The 19,491-nt window shown below is 48.0% G+C and overlaps 1 protein-coding gene across 1 annotated transcript in view; it reads right to left on the bottom strand.

The window, feature by feature from the left end:
* BTBD16 (BTB domain containing 16) overlaps positions 1–13,631 on the bottom strand; it is a 59,978-nt gene extending 46,347 nt beyond the window's left edge. Inside the window, exons 1-4 of the mRNA XM_010332175.3 lie at positions 12,918–13,631; positions 10,035–10,094; positions 8,183–8,331; positions 1,219–1,292 (exon numbers count right to left, since the gene is read on the bottom strand). Coding sequence (XP_010330477.2) covers positions 1,219–1,292; positions 8,183–8,331; positions 10,035–10,052 — 241 coding nt within the window. The 5' untranslated portion in view covers positions 10,053–10,094; positions 12,918–13,631. The remainder of the gene's footprint in view (positions 1–1,218; positions 1,293–8,182; positions 8,332–10,034; positions 10,095–12,917) is intronic.
* Positions 13,632–19,491: the final 5,860 nt, after the last annotated feature.

The raw sequence follows: 19,491 nt of genomic DNA, 5'->3' as shown, positions 1-19,491 counted from the left end.
GCCATTAGTTTCACGGTGTGACCTTGGGTACCTGATTTTTCTTCTTGTTATTATTATTGTTATTCACCAATGTTATGACAGTGTTTGGTGCTGGAGTTCAGGGGGGTTTGTATCTCAAATCTTGTATCACCTTAGGTGGTCTGGTTATGCTGAGTTAGAAAAAGTCTCAGCCCATTAGGGTGATCACAGGTAGGAACAGAATTGTGGATACAGCATATTCACTCATTGGAAGTCAGTTTCCACTTTCAGAATGGTCAATGCATGGCAGCCATCACTAATCAATTCAGAGCTCTTTCTCTCATATCAGGTGATGGTCTCAGACTAATTCTCTTGTTCAGAGTTGAAGGTGGGAAAAAAAAATTATTAGCCTCTCTTTGGAAAAGAGGCTGGCTCTGATCTCAGGCAGCCACACCACGCAGTGGGCTTTATTTAATAAAAAAAAAAAAAAAAAAAAAAAAAAAAAAAAAAAAAGCTGCTTTAAGAAACTGCTCAGCCTCCTCATGAGGCTTAATGAACCTTTTTCTAGCTGGAAGGACTTATCCTGATTCTTAATCTTACCTCAGAAAAGTTCTCTTGAACAAGTGCAGCTGTGAACATCCAAGTCATGACTGGTTAGAGCCGAAGAGACAGCTGCTTTATGCTTGTTACACTTGGTTTAGTCTTTCAGTACAAAGGTTACTTTTTTTTTTTTTTTTCTTGAGATGGAGTCTTGCTCTGACACCCATGCTGGCATGCAATGGTACAATCTCAGCTCACTGCAACCTCCTCCTCCTGGGTTCAAGCGATTCTCCTGCCTCAGGCTCCCAGGTAGCTGTGATTACAGGTGCATGCTATCACGCCTGGCTAATTTTTGTATTTTTAGTAGAGAGGGGGTTTCACCATATTGGCCAGGCTGGTCTCAAACTCCTGACCTCAAGTGATACACGCATCTCGGCCTTCCTGCTGGTATTACAGATGTGGGCTATTTATTGACATCAACACATTTGTCTTGATCACAGCTAGGAGCATAAATGTGTTTACCAAGCTTGGCTTCACTCACTGCACATTTGACAAGTAATTACAAAGCACTTATTATTTCTTAGATGCTGGGAAGTGGATAAGAATTGCAACTCATAGACTAGCACCCTGGCTTACGGGCTGGTTTTCTTCCATAAAGACCACAAGATGCCCCTGGAGTCAGCAACATTCTGGCTTAATCCACAGCTAACAAAAACTCACCTGCTTCCCCACTTTGGATGTCCTCGTTCTTCAAATTCCCACAGAAAAGCTTCTGAATTTGTGAAATGCATAACCTCAAGGGAAAATACAAACGTGAAATCCAGGAGTTAATACTGACATTTTTCTCCAACTACAACAGCATCATTCTAGCATAAACCTCCTTAAAGCACCCACTGGTCAATCTAATCATATCTCGCCTTTGGAAGACTATCTTCAGGTCACCGTTTGTCTGCTGATCTCCAAAACGGTAGGCTTTTTGATAGCTAGCTTATAATGCTGATTCCTGTTTTCAGTTTGTGGGCAGGCCTTACCGAGGAGGTATTTGAGGTCATACTTGGCTGCCTGAATGACACCTCTGATAACACAGAGTGTCTAAAGCATCATCTGGCATATAGTAGGTACTCAATAAATATTCTGCTGGGAGAAAAGAATAGAGGGCCCTGCTCATTTCTGGGATGTGAACTCACCAACAACTTTGCTCAGAGGTCATGCAGGTCCCACTCTCAGTGTATCCAAAAACTAAACTTAGCATCTACCCCAAAGCCTACCCTACGCAGATTCTCATTTCAGGAAATGGCACCGCCAGGCTGCAGTTGCCTAAGCCAGCACGCTGAGTGTTGTTACATCTCATCACTTGCCTAGATCTTTTGAATTTGTCCATCTCTCTTTGTTGCTATTGCTAGAGCCTTCGTTCAAGCCCCTGTTATCTCCCTCTGGTCACTGCCAAAGTCTCCCAGCCTCCAGCCCTGCTCTGCTCGGACGCCTGCCTCCCACAAAAAATGCAAATTTGGTCTTGTCTCTCTCCTGCTGAGAATCCTCCAGTGTGTCCCCACTGCTCTTGGGGGAAAGCCCGAACTTCTTAGCATGGCTAACCCGCTCCTGCGTATCTCTGCAGCCTGGTGCCTCAACAGTCCCCACTCCAGCCCTTCTCAGCAGCCTGCACGTGGACCTGCCAACTGCTGCTTTCATCTCTTGCATGCACTCCTCCTCGCCTTTCACCTAGCCAAGATCCTACTCATCCTTCAGGATAAACTTCATTGCTGCTTTCTCTGGGGATGCTGGGCCAGTGACTTTACCCCTGCCCATCCTGGAGTTTCCCCCTTAAAGCTCCGTCTGGGGTGTCTTGTGGCTGCCTGTTTACTTGTGCGTCCTCTGCAAGCCACTATGACCCTAGCTCAAGCCATCCTGCAGGTGCTCAGTCAATATTCATTAAACGAATGAATGACAACATAAACACCATGGACTCATCATGCTGAGCCAGGAAGTGAAACAAAATTTGAGTCACATATTCGTGGCTTAAAGACAGTCATCCCAGAAAGCCAGCCAGCCAAGAGACACTTGTGACCACAGCTGGTCTGTGTCATGCTGTGTCAATTTCACCATGCTGTCTCCAACAATCCCAGGAGACCTCATGGCCAGGGTGCATGCAGGAAGCATGGGTGGGAGACCGCGTTGAGAAAATTACCAACTACGTGCTGCCCTTTCCAAGGGGAGAGGATGGCTGCCGGTGACTCAGCTTAAGGCAGGCAGTGGGAGCTGGACTTGTTTATTCAACAGGAGCAGAGTGGGGATCTGACCCAAGCCACCCTCGCTTCCTCCCTCGATCCCCCTCATGGCTTGGGTGACACGTCTGGAAAGGGCTGGCCAGAGTCAAGAGTTCAGACCGTGATCTCAAAATGGAGCCACAGACTTTGGAAAATATGGCACAAGGTCCATGAACTCAACTACCCACACAAACACCAGTGTCATCGGCTGAGCCAAGGGATGCCAGGAAACAGAGGCAAGCATACTGCCTCCTCCTGGGTGTGAGGGCAGCTTGTCAAGACATACGATTTATCCCGTAGGCTCTGCAGTTCCCAAGGGCTGGGGTTCATTTTAGGATCACTGGAAAAGTGAACAGAACACATGGCATCTGTGAGTTGTCTCACTGGCTGGGACTAAGCGGTCTGAGATGAACTCCCATTGCCATGCCTGGTGCGGGGATGCTGGGACCCTGCTGTTAGGCTGGAGCTCACTCCCCCGAGTCATGACCATGATGGAGAAAGGCAGAAGGGGAAGAAGGGAAAGTAAGTTTCTCATGGACATGTGGACTATCCAAAGGGCAAAATGCCAATTTGATTAACTAGGAAGAATTACATAGACCTGGGGCTGGGCCCGAGTTCTTCCATTTTCTGCCTCTTGGTCCCAGAGGAAGGGGGGAGTAAAAGACAGTGTTTGGAATGCCTGGCACAGACATGCGTCCAGTTAGCCTTCTCCCTTTCATTCATTCCTCCTTTCATTCATTCCTCCTTTCATTGTCTCTGGGAAAGCTGTCAAAATAAAAATGGAGTTACGACATGTTAGAAACCCTGATGGAGCCTGCCATGGTAACATGTTCCCGTAGCCCCTACTTGCAAGGCTGAGGCAGGAGGACTGCTTCAGTCCAGGAGTTCAAGGCTGCAGTGAGCTGTGATTATGCCTGTGAATGGCCATCGTGTTCTAGCCTGGACAACTGGGAGAGACCTTGTCTCTAAATCTCTTTAAAAAAACAAAACAAAACAAAAAGAACCCCACCCAACACATAGAGGTGGGGAAGGCCAAGAAGGGAGAATTCTCACTCATGAATGCCTGATAATAAGAACTATCACAAAAGACTCTGTAAAACCTACGTCTGTACGCGAAGGCCATCACAACCTCACACACAAAAAAGTACTGGGGGGAATCTGCCTAGCAACTCGAACTGGCGTCACCCTTGTTTCAGATCCTTGTAGCCAAGGATAATTATCTCAGAGCAATGAGATAATCCTCCACACTTGTCCCTTAAAAACCTTTGTCTTGCCAGGCACGGTGGCTCAGGCCTATAATCTCAATACTTTAGGAGGCTGAGCAGGAGCATCACTTGAGCCTGGGAGTTTGAGACCAGCCTGAGCAACACAGAGAGACCCCATCTCTACAACATATTAAATAAAAAATTTAGCATGTGGTGGCAATGTCTGTGGTCCCAGTTACTTGGGAGGCTGAGGCAGGAGGATCAATTGAGTCTGGGAGGTTGAGGCCGCAGTGAGCTGTGATTGTACCACTGCACTCCAGCCTGGGCAACAAAGCAAGACCGTTCTCAAAACAAAACAAACTAACAAAACCCTTTATTTTTCTTCACCTCCCTGAATACACACATAGCTTACGGTGGCACTGGTATTCCATTGTAATGCCTGTTCCAGAATAAACATCAACTTCTTTAGAGAGTCTTCCTCACTTCTCTATTTGTTATTTAGGTTAACACTCATTGGTCTGTAGTCTCACTCTCCCAGAACTACTCTCTAGTTAAAAATAAAATAAAATAAAATACGCGGGTCCCTTCTTCCCATCCTCACCTCTTAAGCATGACTTCCTCCCACCCTTAGAATGGACTTGGCTTTGTGGGCAGAAATGGCGAAAACCACCAGGCAGCTTTACCAGCTGGGGACAGGGAAGGCTCTGGGTCTTTCCTAGGGCCATAATCACCTAAGCCTTTGTGGGGTTACCCCTTCCCCAGCCTGGCCTGAGTCACACCTTCCATGCTGGATCTCTGGGTTTCCATGACACCAAGCATCCATATATGCCAGGGGAGCCCAGTGGCACGCTTGACACATGTGCATTGAGCATTTATGTGCCAGACACTTTTCTAAGCTCCTTACATGAATTACGTCATAATTTTCTCACAGCAACCCTGTAAGACGGCATCACCAATGTGCACATAAACTAAGGCATGAGAAGATGAGGGTGCCTGCAAGGAAGTTAGCGTGTCCTCCTTTCAGCCTCCTCTCCCACACTCGGTGCCCCAGCCCCTGCCAAAGGACGAAGGCAAGATCAGCAGTCTGAAGATCAGCACCTCTGACTGGCTGACTAGGAGCTCCCTGCACCATGAAAACCCACAGACACAATGGAACGAAGTGCTGGCCAGCGGGGCACAATGACATACCCGAAACAGATGGGAAGCTGGGAGCCCGGTCCCTCAGCTTTCCACCATGAATGACCCTTTCCTTAACTCAAGAAATACAGATTGGTTCCCGCTCCCATCCACGCGGACAGCACCCCCAGGTGGGAAAAGCAGCAATGACAGCGTCCACAACATAAACACAGCTTGCCGGGCAGGGCAGGAACAGCCATGGAGTGCTTTGGGGGACATAATGTTTGTGGCATGGGGCATTCCAGACCTTTACTGACAGTGGAGCTTGCCTCTGACAGTTGTCTGACGCCTGAAGGTTCACAAGAGTTACCAGGAAAAAAACTCTTCATGTTATTATCTAAATTAAACACAACCTTCATTCTAAGATGTTTCTCAGAATCACATGGAATAAATTCCTATTGTGAAGACAAAGAAAAGGTGTGTGTGTGTGTGTGTGTGTGTGTGTGTGTGTGTGTGTGTGTGTTTCTCTTTCTCCCTTTTTCATTTTTAGAGAGAAAGGCTCACTCTCTCTCCCAGGCTGCAGTGAAATGGCACAATCCATAGCTCACTGCATGCAGCCTTAAACTCCTCGACTCAAGTAATCCTCCCACCTCAGTCTCCCGACTAGCTGGGAATATAGGTGTGCGCCACCATGCCTGGCTAATTTTAAAATACTTTGTAGAGACAGGGTCTCACCATGTTGCACCATGCTGGTCTCAAATTCCTGTCCTCAAGCAATCCTCCCACCTTGGGCTCTCAAAGCACTAGCATTACAAGCATGAGCCACCATCCCCAGACAAGTTTGTGTTCACTACAGAAAATCAGTTTCCCACACTCAGTAGACTGTACCAGTGGCTCCAATTCTTCATCCCTCCCTGTGTCTGCATTTTGCATTCGTCTTGCAAAGCTTCTCTCCATAAGGAGACAGAGTGTGTTTTCTGTCCCTTGACTGTGAGTTTGGCCATGTGACTTGCCTCAGTTCATGGGATGCTAGTGGATATGAAATGGTGGCAGGTTTAAAACACACATGTGCTCCTGGGCTTACCCTCATGTCCTCTGCTGTCATCACAATCAACAATAAGCATAAGTCCAGGCTAGTCCACCATCTCAGGAGGAGGACAAGGGGCTCAGGGAACAGAGCCCAAGTGCCCAGGCAGAACTGAGCCTGGATCAGCTGAGCACCAGATACATGGGTGTAGACTCGCCCAGAACACCCGAGAGTATCTGCTGCCTCTGGACATGCAGCTCCCCAACATCACAAAGGAGCGGGCCGCATGTGTAAAACTTTCCCCGGGAAGACCGGTTCCTCTGTCCCTGCGGATGTGCTGGAGGAAGCTGTTGCCTTGGAGGAAGGAACTGGGGAAGGTGCGAGGAGGCAGAATGAAATAATGGGGGTATTGGCTGGCAGAGCACGGAGCTGAGACACCCCAAAATAAAATCTCTGGGATCAACTATTAACATGCTACTCAGGCAGTAAAAAAGTTCTGTTTATTAAGCATCTACTATTTGCCGGAAACAGTGCTAAGCATTTTCAACATATGGCTTCATTTAATCCTCAAGATGACTCTTCATCTTGAAGAAGGTGCTATATAACCATTTTAAAGATGAGGAAATTGAGGCCCAAGGAGGATTAACCACTGACTAAAGGTCACAGAAGTAGTAGGTGAAGAAATAGGGATTCCATCCCTGTTGACAGACTGCTTTTAACAGTCCAAATGCCCAGCGCCAAATGCCATTTCTGCACCCAACCCCTCAGGCCACTGCTTCCACTTTAGCTCAGTGACTCCTGAAGACTTAGTTCCTGCTGCCCAGACCCTCTCATCGGCTTTTAGGATCACTTTGCCCCTATGCCCAGGCATAGCTCCAGCACCTGCATCCCTAACACTAAGGAACTGGGCAATGGAACAGGGTTGGCCAGTGGATCTAGAGAGGGAAGGTTTGGCTACTCGCTGAGCAGATTCAGCAAGCAGTTCTTCCGTGCTGGGTGCTGCCCCAGGAGTACAGTCCATGCTCACTTCGATTTGACTGCGAGCTCACAAGACAGATGCTGCCAGCCTAGGGATGGCAGTGGCATCAGGCCAGGTCCATGCCCCAGCAAAATGAGGTGTGCCTTCTGCAATAGGGTTGCTGCAAATTGCACGTTTGTTTCCTCCAAATCTCATGTAGAAATTTGATCCCCAATGTTGGAAGTGGGACCTAATGGGAGATATTTTGGTCATAAGGGCAGATCCCTCATGAATAGACTAACACCCTCGCTCAGGGGTGAGTTCTCACTCTCAGTTCCCACAAGAGCTGGTTGTTAACAAGAGCCCAGGACCTCCCCTCTCTCCTCTCTCTGGCTTCCTCACTTGCCATGTGGCCTCTGCACACTTGGCTACTCTTCACCTTCCACCATGAGTGCAAGCAGCCTGAGGCCTTCACCAGAAGCTGAGCAGATGCCGGCGCCATGCTTCTTGTACAGCCTGCAGAACCTTGAGCCAAATAAACCTCTTTTCTTTGTAAATTTCTGGGCCTTTGGTATTTCTTTATAGCAACACAAACAGACTAAGGCAAGGGTCCAGCTCTGTGTTTCCAGGAGAGGCAAGAGAGAACTCATCACATGGGGAAGTGAGGGTCCAGCCTCCTGCTCGGAATACCATGAGAGTGAGAGAGGATCGATCGATTGGGTGAAAATGGACATTCTCCACAAGCTGTCTAAACACGGAGCCAGGACTAACTAGGTTTTTTTTTTGTCAAGAAATCAATTGGCTCCTGGATGATAAACTCAGAATCCTGTTTGGGTTCAACATTCCCATGGGAAGAAAAACTGTTAAAAAAATAAAAATAATAATAAAAAAGCTTCAGTCTTTCTCTGTGCTTTTGTCACCACCCACGGACATTCGCAGAGAAAGTAGTCACTATGACCCTGTCCATGCCTAACGGCTGGCTCCAGAGCGAGCCTTCCTTACAGATGTGCCTGTGACAGCCACTCCAGCTAATCAGAGTGGTCCAACCATTAGGCACCCTCCCCCTCCAGGAATGATGGGCCATTCCGTGCCACAAACCTTTGAGTATCCCTACCTGTCTGGGTTCCTCAGAGCTTCCTCAAAGTCTACACTCAGAGCCTTGCACTTCTGGGAAAGTGAGAGCAGGTCTCCAGAAAAAGGCTGTCTGGGGAAACGCCACCGGTTGGTTGAGCCAGCGATCCGGCGTTCTAGCTGAGCTTTGTGCTGCTTGGTAATCAAAGAAAGAGAAGACATCTTTTTCTAACCTCACATGAAGGCCAGATTTTTGTACAGGAGAAAGGAAATCAAGACAAAGTTTACAGTGCTGGTTAATTTTTGAACATGGCTAATATTTCTCATGAGATATCTTCTCAAGCCAAAGACGCTGTATTCCACTGACCAAGGGTACCACGGGTCTCAAGCTATAAAATAATTTGGAATTTAAGATCTAAGACAAGGGGTGTCAGAGGCGAGAGGTCAGGGAGAAAGATTGTTTTTTGCAGGTAGCTCTCTGAAGAATCCACAAGCAGGGCTAGCATTATGCTTTAAGTACTGTTCTTTGAGTACTTACCCTAAGTTGTCATACAGAGAGATCTGAAACTGTGGAGATCTTGGACAAGGAATTTTTTTTAACAGTGGTAAAATACATAAAACATAAAATTTGATCTGTTTTACAGTGTACAATTTTGTGGCATTTAGTACACTTACAATGTTATGCAACCATTACCACTATCTAATTCTAGAACATTCTCATTACCCCCCAAAGAAATTCCATACCTATGAAACTGTCACTCACTGTTCCCCCATCCCCAGCCCCTGACAACCACTAATCTGCTTTCTAAGATTAGTGCCCAAATTCTGATTTCATGCTTTTGCCTGTTCTGGGTATTGTATATAAGTGGAATCACACAATATGTGGCCATTTGTGAAGGGCATCTTTCACATAATGTTTCCAAGGTTCATCCGTGTGTTGGTACTTATTCCTTTTTAAGGCTAAATAATATTCTATTCTGTAAATATTCCACATTTTGCTTGTTCCTTCACTAGTTGATGGGTACTTGGGTTGTTTATGCCTTTTGGCTATTGTGAAGAACGCGGTGAATATTCATGGACAAGTTTTTCTTTGAACACCTGTCTTTTTATTCTTTTGGTTATATATCTAGGAGTGGAACTGCTGAGTCTTTGGGCAGGGACTTTTACTTAAGACATTTTCTTGAGGCTGCAGGGGAAATTCAGCAATTTCCTTAAGGGAGAAGGGCGATACCCAGCGTGGATAGAAACCTTAGACTGAAGGCTCAATGCAACCTAGCCAGGAAAAAAGCACCAGGAGGGACCCACAGAAATGGATGTCATTGATCCCAAGCCACCCACGGCACCAATGGCGAGACCATGGGCCATGGACCAGAGGATCTGAGTTCAAATCTTGTTACTGCCACTTTCTGGCTGTGTGACTTCGAGCAAGTTATTTAACCTTTTGAGGCTCTCAGGTCTCATGTGTAAAACGGGAATAATGGGTGGTGGTGGTGACAGTAACAGCAATTGTGACAAAGATGGTGAGGATGGCCATGGTGGGGATTGTGGGGCTATCATCTTGTTTCCAGTGTGGTGAAAAGTATAAAATAGAATAAAGTTTGGGAAGTATGCTTAGTATAGGGCCGAGAAGATGGTGGGTGATTAGACTGTGGAATCTTGAGTCTAGACCTAGTCCTGCTGTCACATGAGAAGTAAAACATCGTCAGCTCGGACCACAAGCCTGCTCTCTGCTTTCTGGACGGTGCTGCCTGGACGCACCCTTTCCAGCCGAGTCAGCCAATACACTTGAGGTCCTCGGTGGTGCAGGACCCAGCCCCTTGTGGAAATTGGTTCAAACGACCATAACCAAGTGCTGCTTCTCATCACCTACCTTCTTGAGAAACCGATCAACTTACCACGTTCGACATTATCATAAATGAGAGTGGAGATTACACAGGAGATCAAAGACAAGCAGCCTAGAACACAAAAGAGGTAAAGGTGAAATTCTCTATGCTTTTCCAAAGGATTTCTTCAAAATATTACGGAGGAGACAGGCCTCAAGAATCTATATTTTGCCACGGGAACAATAATGAATAAGCCTCGAATGTGGGTTATTTATCAGTCGAGAGAATATCTTGTTGTTGTTGTTGTTGTTTGTAAGCATGTTAGCAGACAGATCGCTGCTGTTATTCTGGGAAAGTGGCTCAGATAAAGCAAAACAGAAGATAACCCTTTGCCAACGTGAGGAAGACCAAAAGATAGCTATAAGTAGGCTGATCACATAATTGATCATTCAGACCAGGAGAGTAAAGGGGTGATATTAATAATCAGGCCTGGGCAGTGGCTGTAGACCAGGGCTGCCCTGGAGCCCGGTGGACTGATGGTCAGCCTAACTTCTGGAGCCCTGAAAGAGGAAGAGCAGAAGGACTTTCCAGCGGTCTCTGAACATTCTCACAGCAGCTGGTTACAAGCAACAGAAACCCATTCGATTACGGGGTTAGGGGGAGGTTAAGATTGATTGGAAGGATGGTGATGGGAGGAGGGTCTCATAGACTGAAAAGGAAACTGGAGAACTGTCTGGAAAGAGGAGGAAGCAGCGGCAGGGATCTGCATGGCTCGCACCAGCAGCTGGTGGCTGGTTTCAGGCGCTGCCTCTAGCATGGGTCGTCTCTCCCAGAGTCCATCTATGCGGGGTTCTGCTCAATCCAGATTCTCAACAAGAGGCCTCAACTGCCCTGGCTTAGCTCAGGGGCCCACTCTTTGGCCCCTGAGGGCAGACACCTTGACTAATTCTCCCAACAAGACCGTGCACTGGGGATTGGGTAGTTCCCCAGAGCCACAACAGAGAAGTAAAGAAGTGGGCGAGCTAGTAAAACCAGCAGAATCCATGGCACTTGATGACCAAGAACCTCAGTTGACCTCCCCTTTGCTCCCCAAACAGCACTTCAGCTGCCTCACAGCCGTGCGATGGTTCCTCCATCCACCAACAAGCATTTCCTGTGCAGTTGCCGTATGGAAAGAGGTATCAGCCGTTTCTGAGACAGCAGTGAGCAAAATGCCCGTGATCCTCATGGAATTTCCATTCCACCTGGGCACACAGGCTTTTCTTTTCCTTTTAATTACCTTAATTAGACTTCTTAATTGCAAAAGTAATAATACATGCTTGTTGTAATAAGCAAACCAATGCAATGACAGGACAAGAAAAAATTAACAAAGCTGTGTAGTATTACTTTTTCTTTTTGTGGGGGGATAGGATCTTGCTCTGTTGCCCAGGCTGGAGTGCAGTGGTGTGATAAGGCTCATTGCAGCCTCAATCTCCTGGGCTGGAGTGATCTTCCCACTGCAGCCTCCTGAGTAGCTGGGATTACAGGCATCAACTACACCTGGCTGATTTTTAAATTTTTCTAGAGCCAGGGTTGTCCAGACTGGTCTTGAACTCCTGACATCAAACAATCCTCTTGCCTTGGCCTCCCAAAGTGCCGAGATTATAGGCATGAGCCACTGTTCCTGACCCCATAATATTTCATACAGTGGATACATCATTATTAAAATATTCCTCTGCCAATTGTCACTCAGGTTGTTTCCTGTATTTTATTACCATAACAATGGGAACAATATGCATACACATTAGGGCAGTTTGTGTACATGTGTACATATGTTACCTAGATCTGCATCTAAATATATGTGTGTATGTGTGTGTGTGTATATATATATCTTTGTGTTACTGCTTTTAATTCTATGAAACACTCTTCCAAGTGGTATAGTTATGTTAGAAATATGTATCTTCAGTTGAAATAGTTAATACCAACTCACTTGCCCCAAAATTGCAGCAATGAACGCTCCCATCATCAATTTATGTGTTTTTCATCTCCAGTACTAGGTAGTATCATTGTATGTATTTTTGCCAAGATGGTGAGTGCCAGATGGTTTCAGGTTATTGTTTAATTTGAACTTTCCTGGCTACCAGTCAGGTTGAGCATTCTTTATATATTTATTGGCCCTTTAATTTTTTCTTTTCTGCAAACTGCCTGATCACAGGCTTTTCGCATTTTTCTCCTGGGTTACTGTGGTTTCCTTAGCGTTTTTTTAGGAGCTCTCTATGTACTATGGACACTAACATTTTGTCTGCCATACATGCCGCAAAAGTGAATCATTTGTCTTTTGACTTTGTTTATGGTAAACAGATTGTTTTATTAGGTATGAAAATATGTCGTATTTCCTTTGCCAATCTCTAATTTGAAAACATGTCTGGGAGCCAGTTGCAGTGGCTCACGCTTGTAACCCCAGCATTTGGGAGGCCGAAGTGGGTAGATCACCCGAGGTCAGGAGTTCGAGACCAGCCTGGCCAACATGATGAAACCCTGTTTGTACTAAAAATACAAAATTAGTCAGACGCAGTGGTGCATGCCTGTAATCCCACCTTCTTGGAAGGCTGAGGCAGGAGGATCGCTTGAACCTGGGAGGTGGAGGTTTCAGTGAGCTGAGCTGGGACCATTGCACTCCAGCCTGGGCAACAAGACTGAAACTCCATCTCAAAAAACTAAAAAAAAAAAAGGAAAAGAAAACGGGTCTGGGTACAAACATGACCCTGGTGTCTGTACCCACCTGCTGGTGTCCTAATTAGCAATCGTACCTGCGTGTGCATGTGTGTTAAGAGCAGCTTTGGCTGCTCAAGTAGCTTCCAGAGGTACATTTCAGTTCAGAGCAATGTGTATTTTCCTTGATGGCTGAGTTCCCACCTTGCATGAGGAGGCTTCTCCCACCTCAGGTAACACATACATGCTTTTCTGACGCTTTACCTTATGGGAGCCAGAATGATGAACTCCTCAGCTTAGAATCCTTCACCAGCTTCCCTCTGCCCTAGGCAGATCCTGAATCCTCAAAGTGGCCTAAAGGAATCTGAGAAGAGAGAAGAGGGTTCCATTCTAAAGGGGACTCGGTCGGCACAGAATAAACCCCACAGAGATAGGGCTCGCCATGCCCACGGGGCACCGCTTCAGTTACAGAGAGAGGGAGGCTGGGGTTTGTACTCAGCCACCCAAAGCTCCTGCTTTCTTGGATCAATACCCAAGAAGTTTTGTAGCTGATCTTGAAATCCAGGGACATTTCAACGGCCTGGAAATGTGTTCTTTTTCATCCCACCAGGCAATCTGCCCCTTCATACATTTTGTTTTTGTTTTTGTTTTTGTTTTTAAGATGAAGTCTCACTCTGTTGCCCAGGCTGGAGTGCAGTGGCGCAATCTCGGCTCACTGCAACCTCCGCCACCTCAGTTCAAGCGATTCTCCTGCCTCAGCCTCCCGAGTAGCTGGGATTACAGGTGCATGCCACGACACTTGGTTAATTTTTTATATTTTAGGTAGAGACAGGGGTTTCATCATGTTGGCCGGGCTGGTCTTGAACTCCTGACCCTGTGATCCACCCACCTTGGCCTCCCAAAGTTTTGGGATTACAGGCGTGAGCCTCCGCACCCTGTCCCCTTCATGCATTTTGAGAGTCTGTGCCTAGGTCCTTGTGAGTGGGCAGGAGCTACCTACAATGGTCTCTTGGCTCCCAGACCCCTCCCGATTCCCCAAACTCCCTCCAGAGGGACCCAAGTTGAAGCAGCACTTGTCACTAGGACACGCTTCTTGGCCTCTGAAGTGGCTGAAAAGTACCCATCATACTTACTGTCCCAAACCCCTTTCGCCCAGCACAGGCGTGCTTACAGCGGACGTGTGCTGAGTGGAGAAGCTCCCATCACACTGGCCTCTGAGTTACAGGAGAGCTGGGGCCTGGGCGCCTTCTGAGCCCGAAGCCTGGAAGCACTCATCACATCTGGGGCTCACTCTTTCCATCTTATGGGCCAAGGCACTTTGGCAGGGGGCGCTTGCCTTTGGCTTCCTGGGTGGTTGTGAGCACCACGGCGACAGCAGCGAGGGTTCCAAGCACTTCCTGTTCCAGGGCAGGTTTCAGCTCAGGCTAGGGCTGTGTCCAAGGTCCTGGCTGATGGGGAGAGGCTGCAAGTGATGGCGTCTCAGAGACCAATGTGGGTGCCATGTGCCTCTGCGCCTGTTCCTCACAGCACTGGGGCAGCCCAGGACAGAGCCTCAGTGAGAATCAACTCCAAATCCTCAGGCCTCATCTGTAAAATGAGATTAGACCTGAAGCTTCTCAGATCCCTCCCAGCTCTGGCATTCTGGAGTGCTCTATTTCTAGCTTTTTCCATCTATCAGTGTTTTGACAAAAATATTTCAATAAAAATGGAGTGTTCTGCATTATTAAAACTATGCCTAATGAGGTACTTTGTTGATGATATTTAATGCTGCTCTCTCTGGGAGCTAAGAACTGCCTAAAAGTCAAGACAAAGAGCTGTCCAGTCGGCATCCAGAGCGGATTTTTTTTTTTTTTTTTTTTTTTTTTTGATGGACTGTCACTCTACGGCCCAGGCTGGAGTGCAGTGGTATGACGACCTCTCACTGCAACCTCCACCTCCTGGGTTTACCAGGTTCAAGCAATTCTCATGCCTCAGCCTCCTGAGCAGCTGGGATTACAGGTGCCCGCCACCACACCTGGTGAATTTTTGTCCTTTTAGTACAGATGGGGTTTCACCATGTTGGCCAAGCTGGTCTTGAACTCCTGACCCCAGGTGATCTGCCCACTTCAGCCTTCCAAGGTACTGGGATTCCAGGCGTGAGCCACCACACCTGGCCCCGAGTTCAATCTTACAGTGTCCTCAGCAACGTGGTCTGTGAAGCCCACACCCCGAACTAGGGGGTGGGAAGGCGGAGGCCACATGGGTCAGGGTCACATGGGTCACCATGGGTCCATCGAAGGCCTGGGCCACCACCCCAGGGATCACAGAAATCCCTAGTTACAGTACTAGGAACCCAGAGGCAGTGCAGCTTGTAAGACCCAAGACCAGCCTCTCCTAAGTTACAAACATCGTAAAGCAGGAAAGTAGCTGTCCTGCCTCCTGTGGCTGTGACCTAAAAACTATGAAACCTTCTGTAAATGGAAGGTACTCCTGAATTTATCTCCCACTCAGCTCTCAATTCCTGTGATTCTACCCCTCCCAACACCATATTCTGCTTTGCAGAGAAGCTGATCATTGTGGAATGTTCTGTGGGTGGCTTACCCATCTCTGCATCTCCAGAGCCCAGCTACCAAACTTGGACTTTAGAAAGTGCTCAATAGGACGGGGCGCGGTAGCTCATGCCTGTAATCTCAGCACTTTGGGAGGCCGAGGCAGGTGGATGACCTGAGGTCAGGAGTTCGAGACCAGCTTGACCAACATGGAGAAACTCCATCTCTACTAAAAATACAAAATTAGCCAGGCATGGTGGTGTATGCCTATGATCCTAGCTACTCGGGAGGCAGAGGCAGAAAAATCGCTTGAACTTGGGAGGTAGAGGTTGCGGTGAGCTGAGATCCTGCCATTGCACTCTAGCCTGGGCAATGAGAGTGAAACTGTCTCAAAAAAAAAAAAAAAAAAAAAGTGCTCAACAAACATCGCTAGAATTGGGTAATTGGATGTACTAGTCCATAACCAACACTCTGCCTGTGCACATGCTTGAGCGCCACGTGTATACGTATGCACATGTGATTATGTATGCATAGGTGTGTGTGTCTGCGTCTGGGTGCAAACATGGCCCCTATGTTTGTACCCGCTGGCTGGTGTCCTCATTTGCAATCGCATCCATGTATGCATGTGGTTAAGAGCATCTTTGGCTGTTCAAGCAGCTTCCAGAGGTACACGTCAGTACAGAGCAATGCCTCTTGGTTGCGCACTGGATTTTGGGTTTGGGAGTGAGATGACAGGGGGTTTCATGGTAGTATACAAGTGATCCCAGCAACTGCCACCTGGTTAGAGAGGCAGCCAATTGTCAGGTTTTTGGTGTTCAGTAGCAGCAGCAGCAGCTGGCACCACAGTCAGGATTTGAGGTGAGCTCCGAAGGAATCCACTGCTGCTCACCTCTCAGCCCAGCTCCTCTGGAGAGCAGGAGGTAGGGAGGGATGCGCACAGTGAGACAACCTGTGGGAGGAGAACGCAGGCAACAGAGGGCTGAAGACGCTGGCATGTCGTAGGGAGAAGGGTTAGGAACCCCAGTTCCGGGTCTGTCCCCCATCCCTAGACCCTCAGGGGCAGCACGAGACAGGAAGTAGGCCTCCCTGCTGCAGGGACGCAGGAGCCCGAGGCAGAGGCTGCACTCCTGAGCCAGGGGTGGGCCGTCTCTCATGCTTGAAAACCAAACACTTCTTGTTGGTGTATTTTCCTTTTACAAATGCAGTCCATGTATAGGCACAAATTCAGAGGCAAAAAATTCTTAACAATAAAAATCACTTGGATTCCACAGCCAAAAATTCAGCATCAATAGTACAAGGACATTTTGTATGTATACACGCGTTTTTGAAACGCGGTCCTACTGTACCTACTCTTGAACGTGAGTTGTTCACTAACTTGGACGTTTTCTCCTGTGCTCTTGTGCACGACTGCTAATGGCGACTCTGTGCTTCTTGACGCAGAGGCAAGTGGGATTCGGGTAGGCAGCCCCTTCTAGGGGACATGCGGCAGCTCGAGGTGCAGCCCGCCCTTCAGGCTGCGCTCCTCTCCTGGGCAGGGACAGAGGCTCATCGGGCACCCCCGCACGAGTGTGCGCCCACAGCCACTGCGCACCTCCTCTCTTCCCTGACCATCGCGTTGCTCTCCACTCCCCCTCCTGGGGTCTGGCCCATGGCTTCCTTCCTAGCCCAGTGCCAAGAACGCAGGGCTGGAGAGGGGCTGGGCAGAAGTCTGTGTACAAATAGACAGGTTTCCTTTCTACGCTACTCCTTCCCCTCTATCCCAAACTTTTCCCTGCTAACTGTCCCTGGAATGTGGCGCCCCATGTAAGATTTCAGTTAACAAGTCTGAGGGACATTACCCTGGACCATCTTCATATCCCACCTGCTCCATCATGGGCCAACCTAGGATGCCCTCCAGGTATCACTCTGGGGTGCAGCTGAGAGCGGGCTCCCTCTAGTGGCCACTCTGTGGAAGCGTCCCAGGATGCCACACCCCCAGCAACCCCTAGGCAGAACCCTGGCCTTGGCTGAATCCCCAGCTTTCTACAAGGTCTAGCTCAAGGATCGGGGCCTTCAGCTCACCCCAGAACCCTCAGTACATACACCCCCCACAGATCCTTCAGAAGCTGAGATATTGGGCAAAGTCAAACACAGCAAATACAAATAAATGGAAATAGCCCCCAGCGTGTTTCCCCGAGAGAGCTCTCTGCTGGTGGTGTCAGTGTGCTGGGCCTGGACAGTAACTCAGCCCCTTGGGCCCAGCCGATGAAGCAGCCCACAAGCTGGAAATTCCAAGAGCAAAGGTCTTTGGCAACACAGACATCAAACCTCATTGAGCACTGCCCTTAGCTGGAACCGCCTTATGCCAAATCTCCTGTGTCATAGTTTGGGGTGGTTATGAAGGGATATCCATCTTTTTCTTGAACACTCAGGGATGGGGAGCTCATTACCTGGCCAGAGTGCCCATTTCCGCCCACTCCATCCCGTCGCCCACATGCGGAGGTGGTGGAGTGCACTGAAAACAACACCCAATTCTGACCTGGTTCTGACTGGCTTAGCTGTGTGGCCCTGGACACATCCTTAACCTCTGTTGATGAAAAGAGAAAATCTGGAGCCCCAGGGGCCTGGAAGATTGGAGAGTCTGTGCCCGGGAGCCTCATGCACCCAGCCAGGGTCCAGGCTGCTGCTGGGAGTGCTGCCTCCAGACCAGGCCCTGGCGGAGGCCTTGCATGAGCCAGAAGACAGGGGCTTCCAGGAAGGAGAAACAAAGGGTCCTGCCCTGGAACTGAGTCCTCTATGGCAACTCGGCTGATCTCAGTGATAAGAAAGGAGAACACAGTCAGACATGGAGGCTCATGCCTGTAATCCCAGCACTTTGGGAGGCTGAGGCGGTCGGATCACCTGAGGTCACGAGTTCGAGACCAGCCTGACCAACAAGAAGAAACCCCGTCTCTAATAAAAATACAAAAATTAGCCAGGCATGGTAGTGTGTGCCTGTAATTCCAGCTACTTGGGAGGCTAAGGCAGGAGAACAGTTCTAACCCAGAAGGCAGAGGTTGCAGTGAGCCAAGATAGCACCATTGCACTCCACCCTGGGTGACAGAGTCAAACTCCATCTCAAAAAAAAAAAAAAGAAAAGAAAAGAAAAAGAGAGAACAAGATTGGGTCCAAACTGAACTGGCCATGAACTTGCTGCGGCACTTTGAAGAAGTCCTTTTTTAGCTCTGACTTCCAATTTTCTCATCTGCAAAATAAAGTTCAGACAAAACAGTTCCTTCATCCACGGTTGATCCTCATTTCCAAGGTATTCTGGAGAGTGGTGATGCCAGTGGGGCTGGCCCAGGGCTTGTTTCATTCACTTATTTAGAAAAGATCTGAGTGTGAAGATTGTGTTGGGTACTGGAGATAAAATGAGGACCGAGAATGATGTGTACTACCTTCACAGCTTCATACTGTACATTACTGAACTTACTTTTTTTTTTTTTTTTTTTTTTTTGAGAGGGAGTCTCGTTCTGTTGCCCAGGCTGGAGTGCAGCGGTGCGATCTCAGCTCACTGCAACCTCCAACTCCTGGATTCAAGTGATTCTCCTGCCTCAGCCTCCTGAGTAGCTGGGACTACAGGCATGCGCCACTGTGCCCAGCTAATTTTTATATTTTTAGTAGAGACGGGGTTTCACCACGTTGGCTAGGATGGTCTTGATCTCTTGACCTTGTGATCTGCCTGCCTCAGCCTCCCAAAGTGCTGAGATTACAGGCATGAGCCACTGTGCCCAGTCTGGACTTATATTTTTACATAACATTTTGTTATGATGTTTTAAAAGTAACTTTATCAATGAAGTATCATATTTGGTATGCTTAGTTGGAATATACATTAAAATAACTACATAACTTTTTAAAAAAGTCGTATGTGAGCTGCCCGTGAAAATCACCTTCTGTGCTTACTTTTGGGGATTTAACCTCTGCGCTGTAATGCTCACAGTGTAGTCAAGTCAGTGAGCTGCAGAACTCACAGGCTGGGGAATGGACCGTATTAGCCTGCTTTCCCATTCTGAGGTTTTGACATCTGGAACCTTGCTCACTCTGGAGGGACTGCCCCTCCCAGGGCTATTAATAATTCCTGGAGATAATAAAGGACCCTACAAGCATGCCTTTCATACACAAACCAATAAGCCACAGCCAATACCCCAATCACCTCCCTTTATCAGGCCCTCAAACTCAGGGCCACTATCCACTTGCCCTAATCACTCAGGGTCAAGTACTACCAGATGAGAGACAATCCTTATTCCCCAGAGCCCAATGAAGTTATTCCATCTCACCAATTCTAAACCTGA

The sequence above is a fragment of the Saimiri boliviensis genome, chromosome 12 (genome assembly GCF_048565385.1).
Source record: "Saimiri boliviensis isolate mSaiBol1 chromosome 12, mSaiBol1.pri, whole genome shotgun sequence".
Taxonomy (NCBI): domain Eukaryota; kingdom Metazoa; phylum Chordata; class Mammalia; order Primates; family Cebidae; genus Saimiri; species Saimiri boliviensis.
This window is presented reverse-complemented; position numbering and strand designations above follow the sequence as displayed.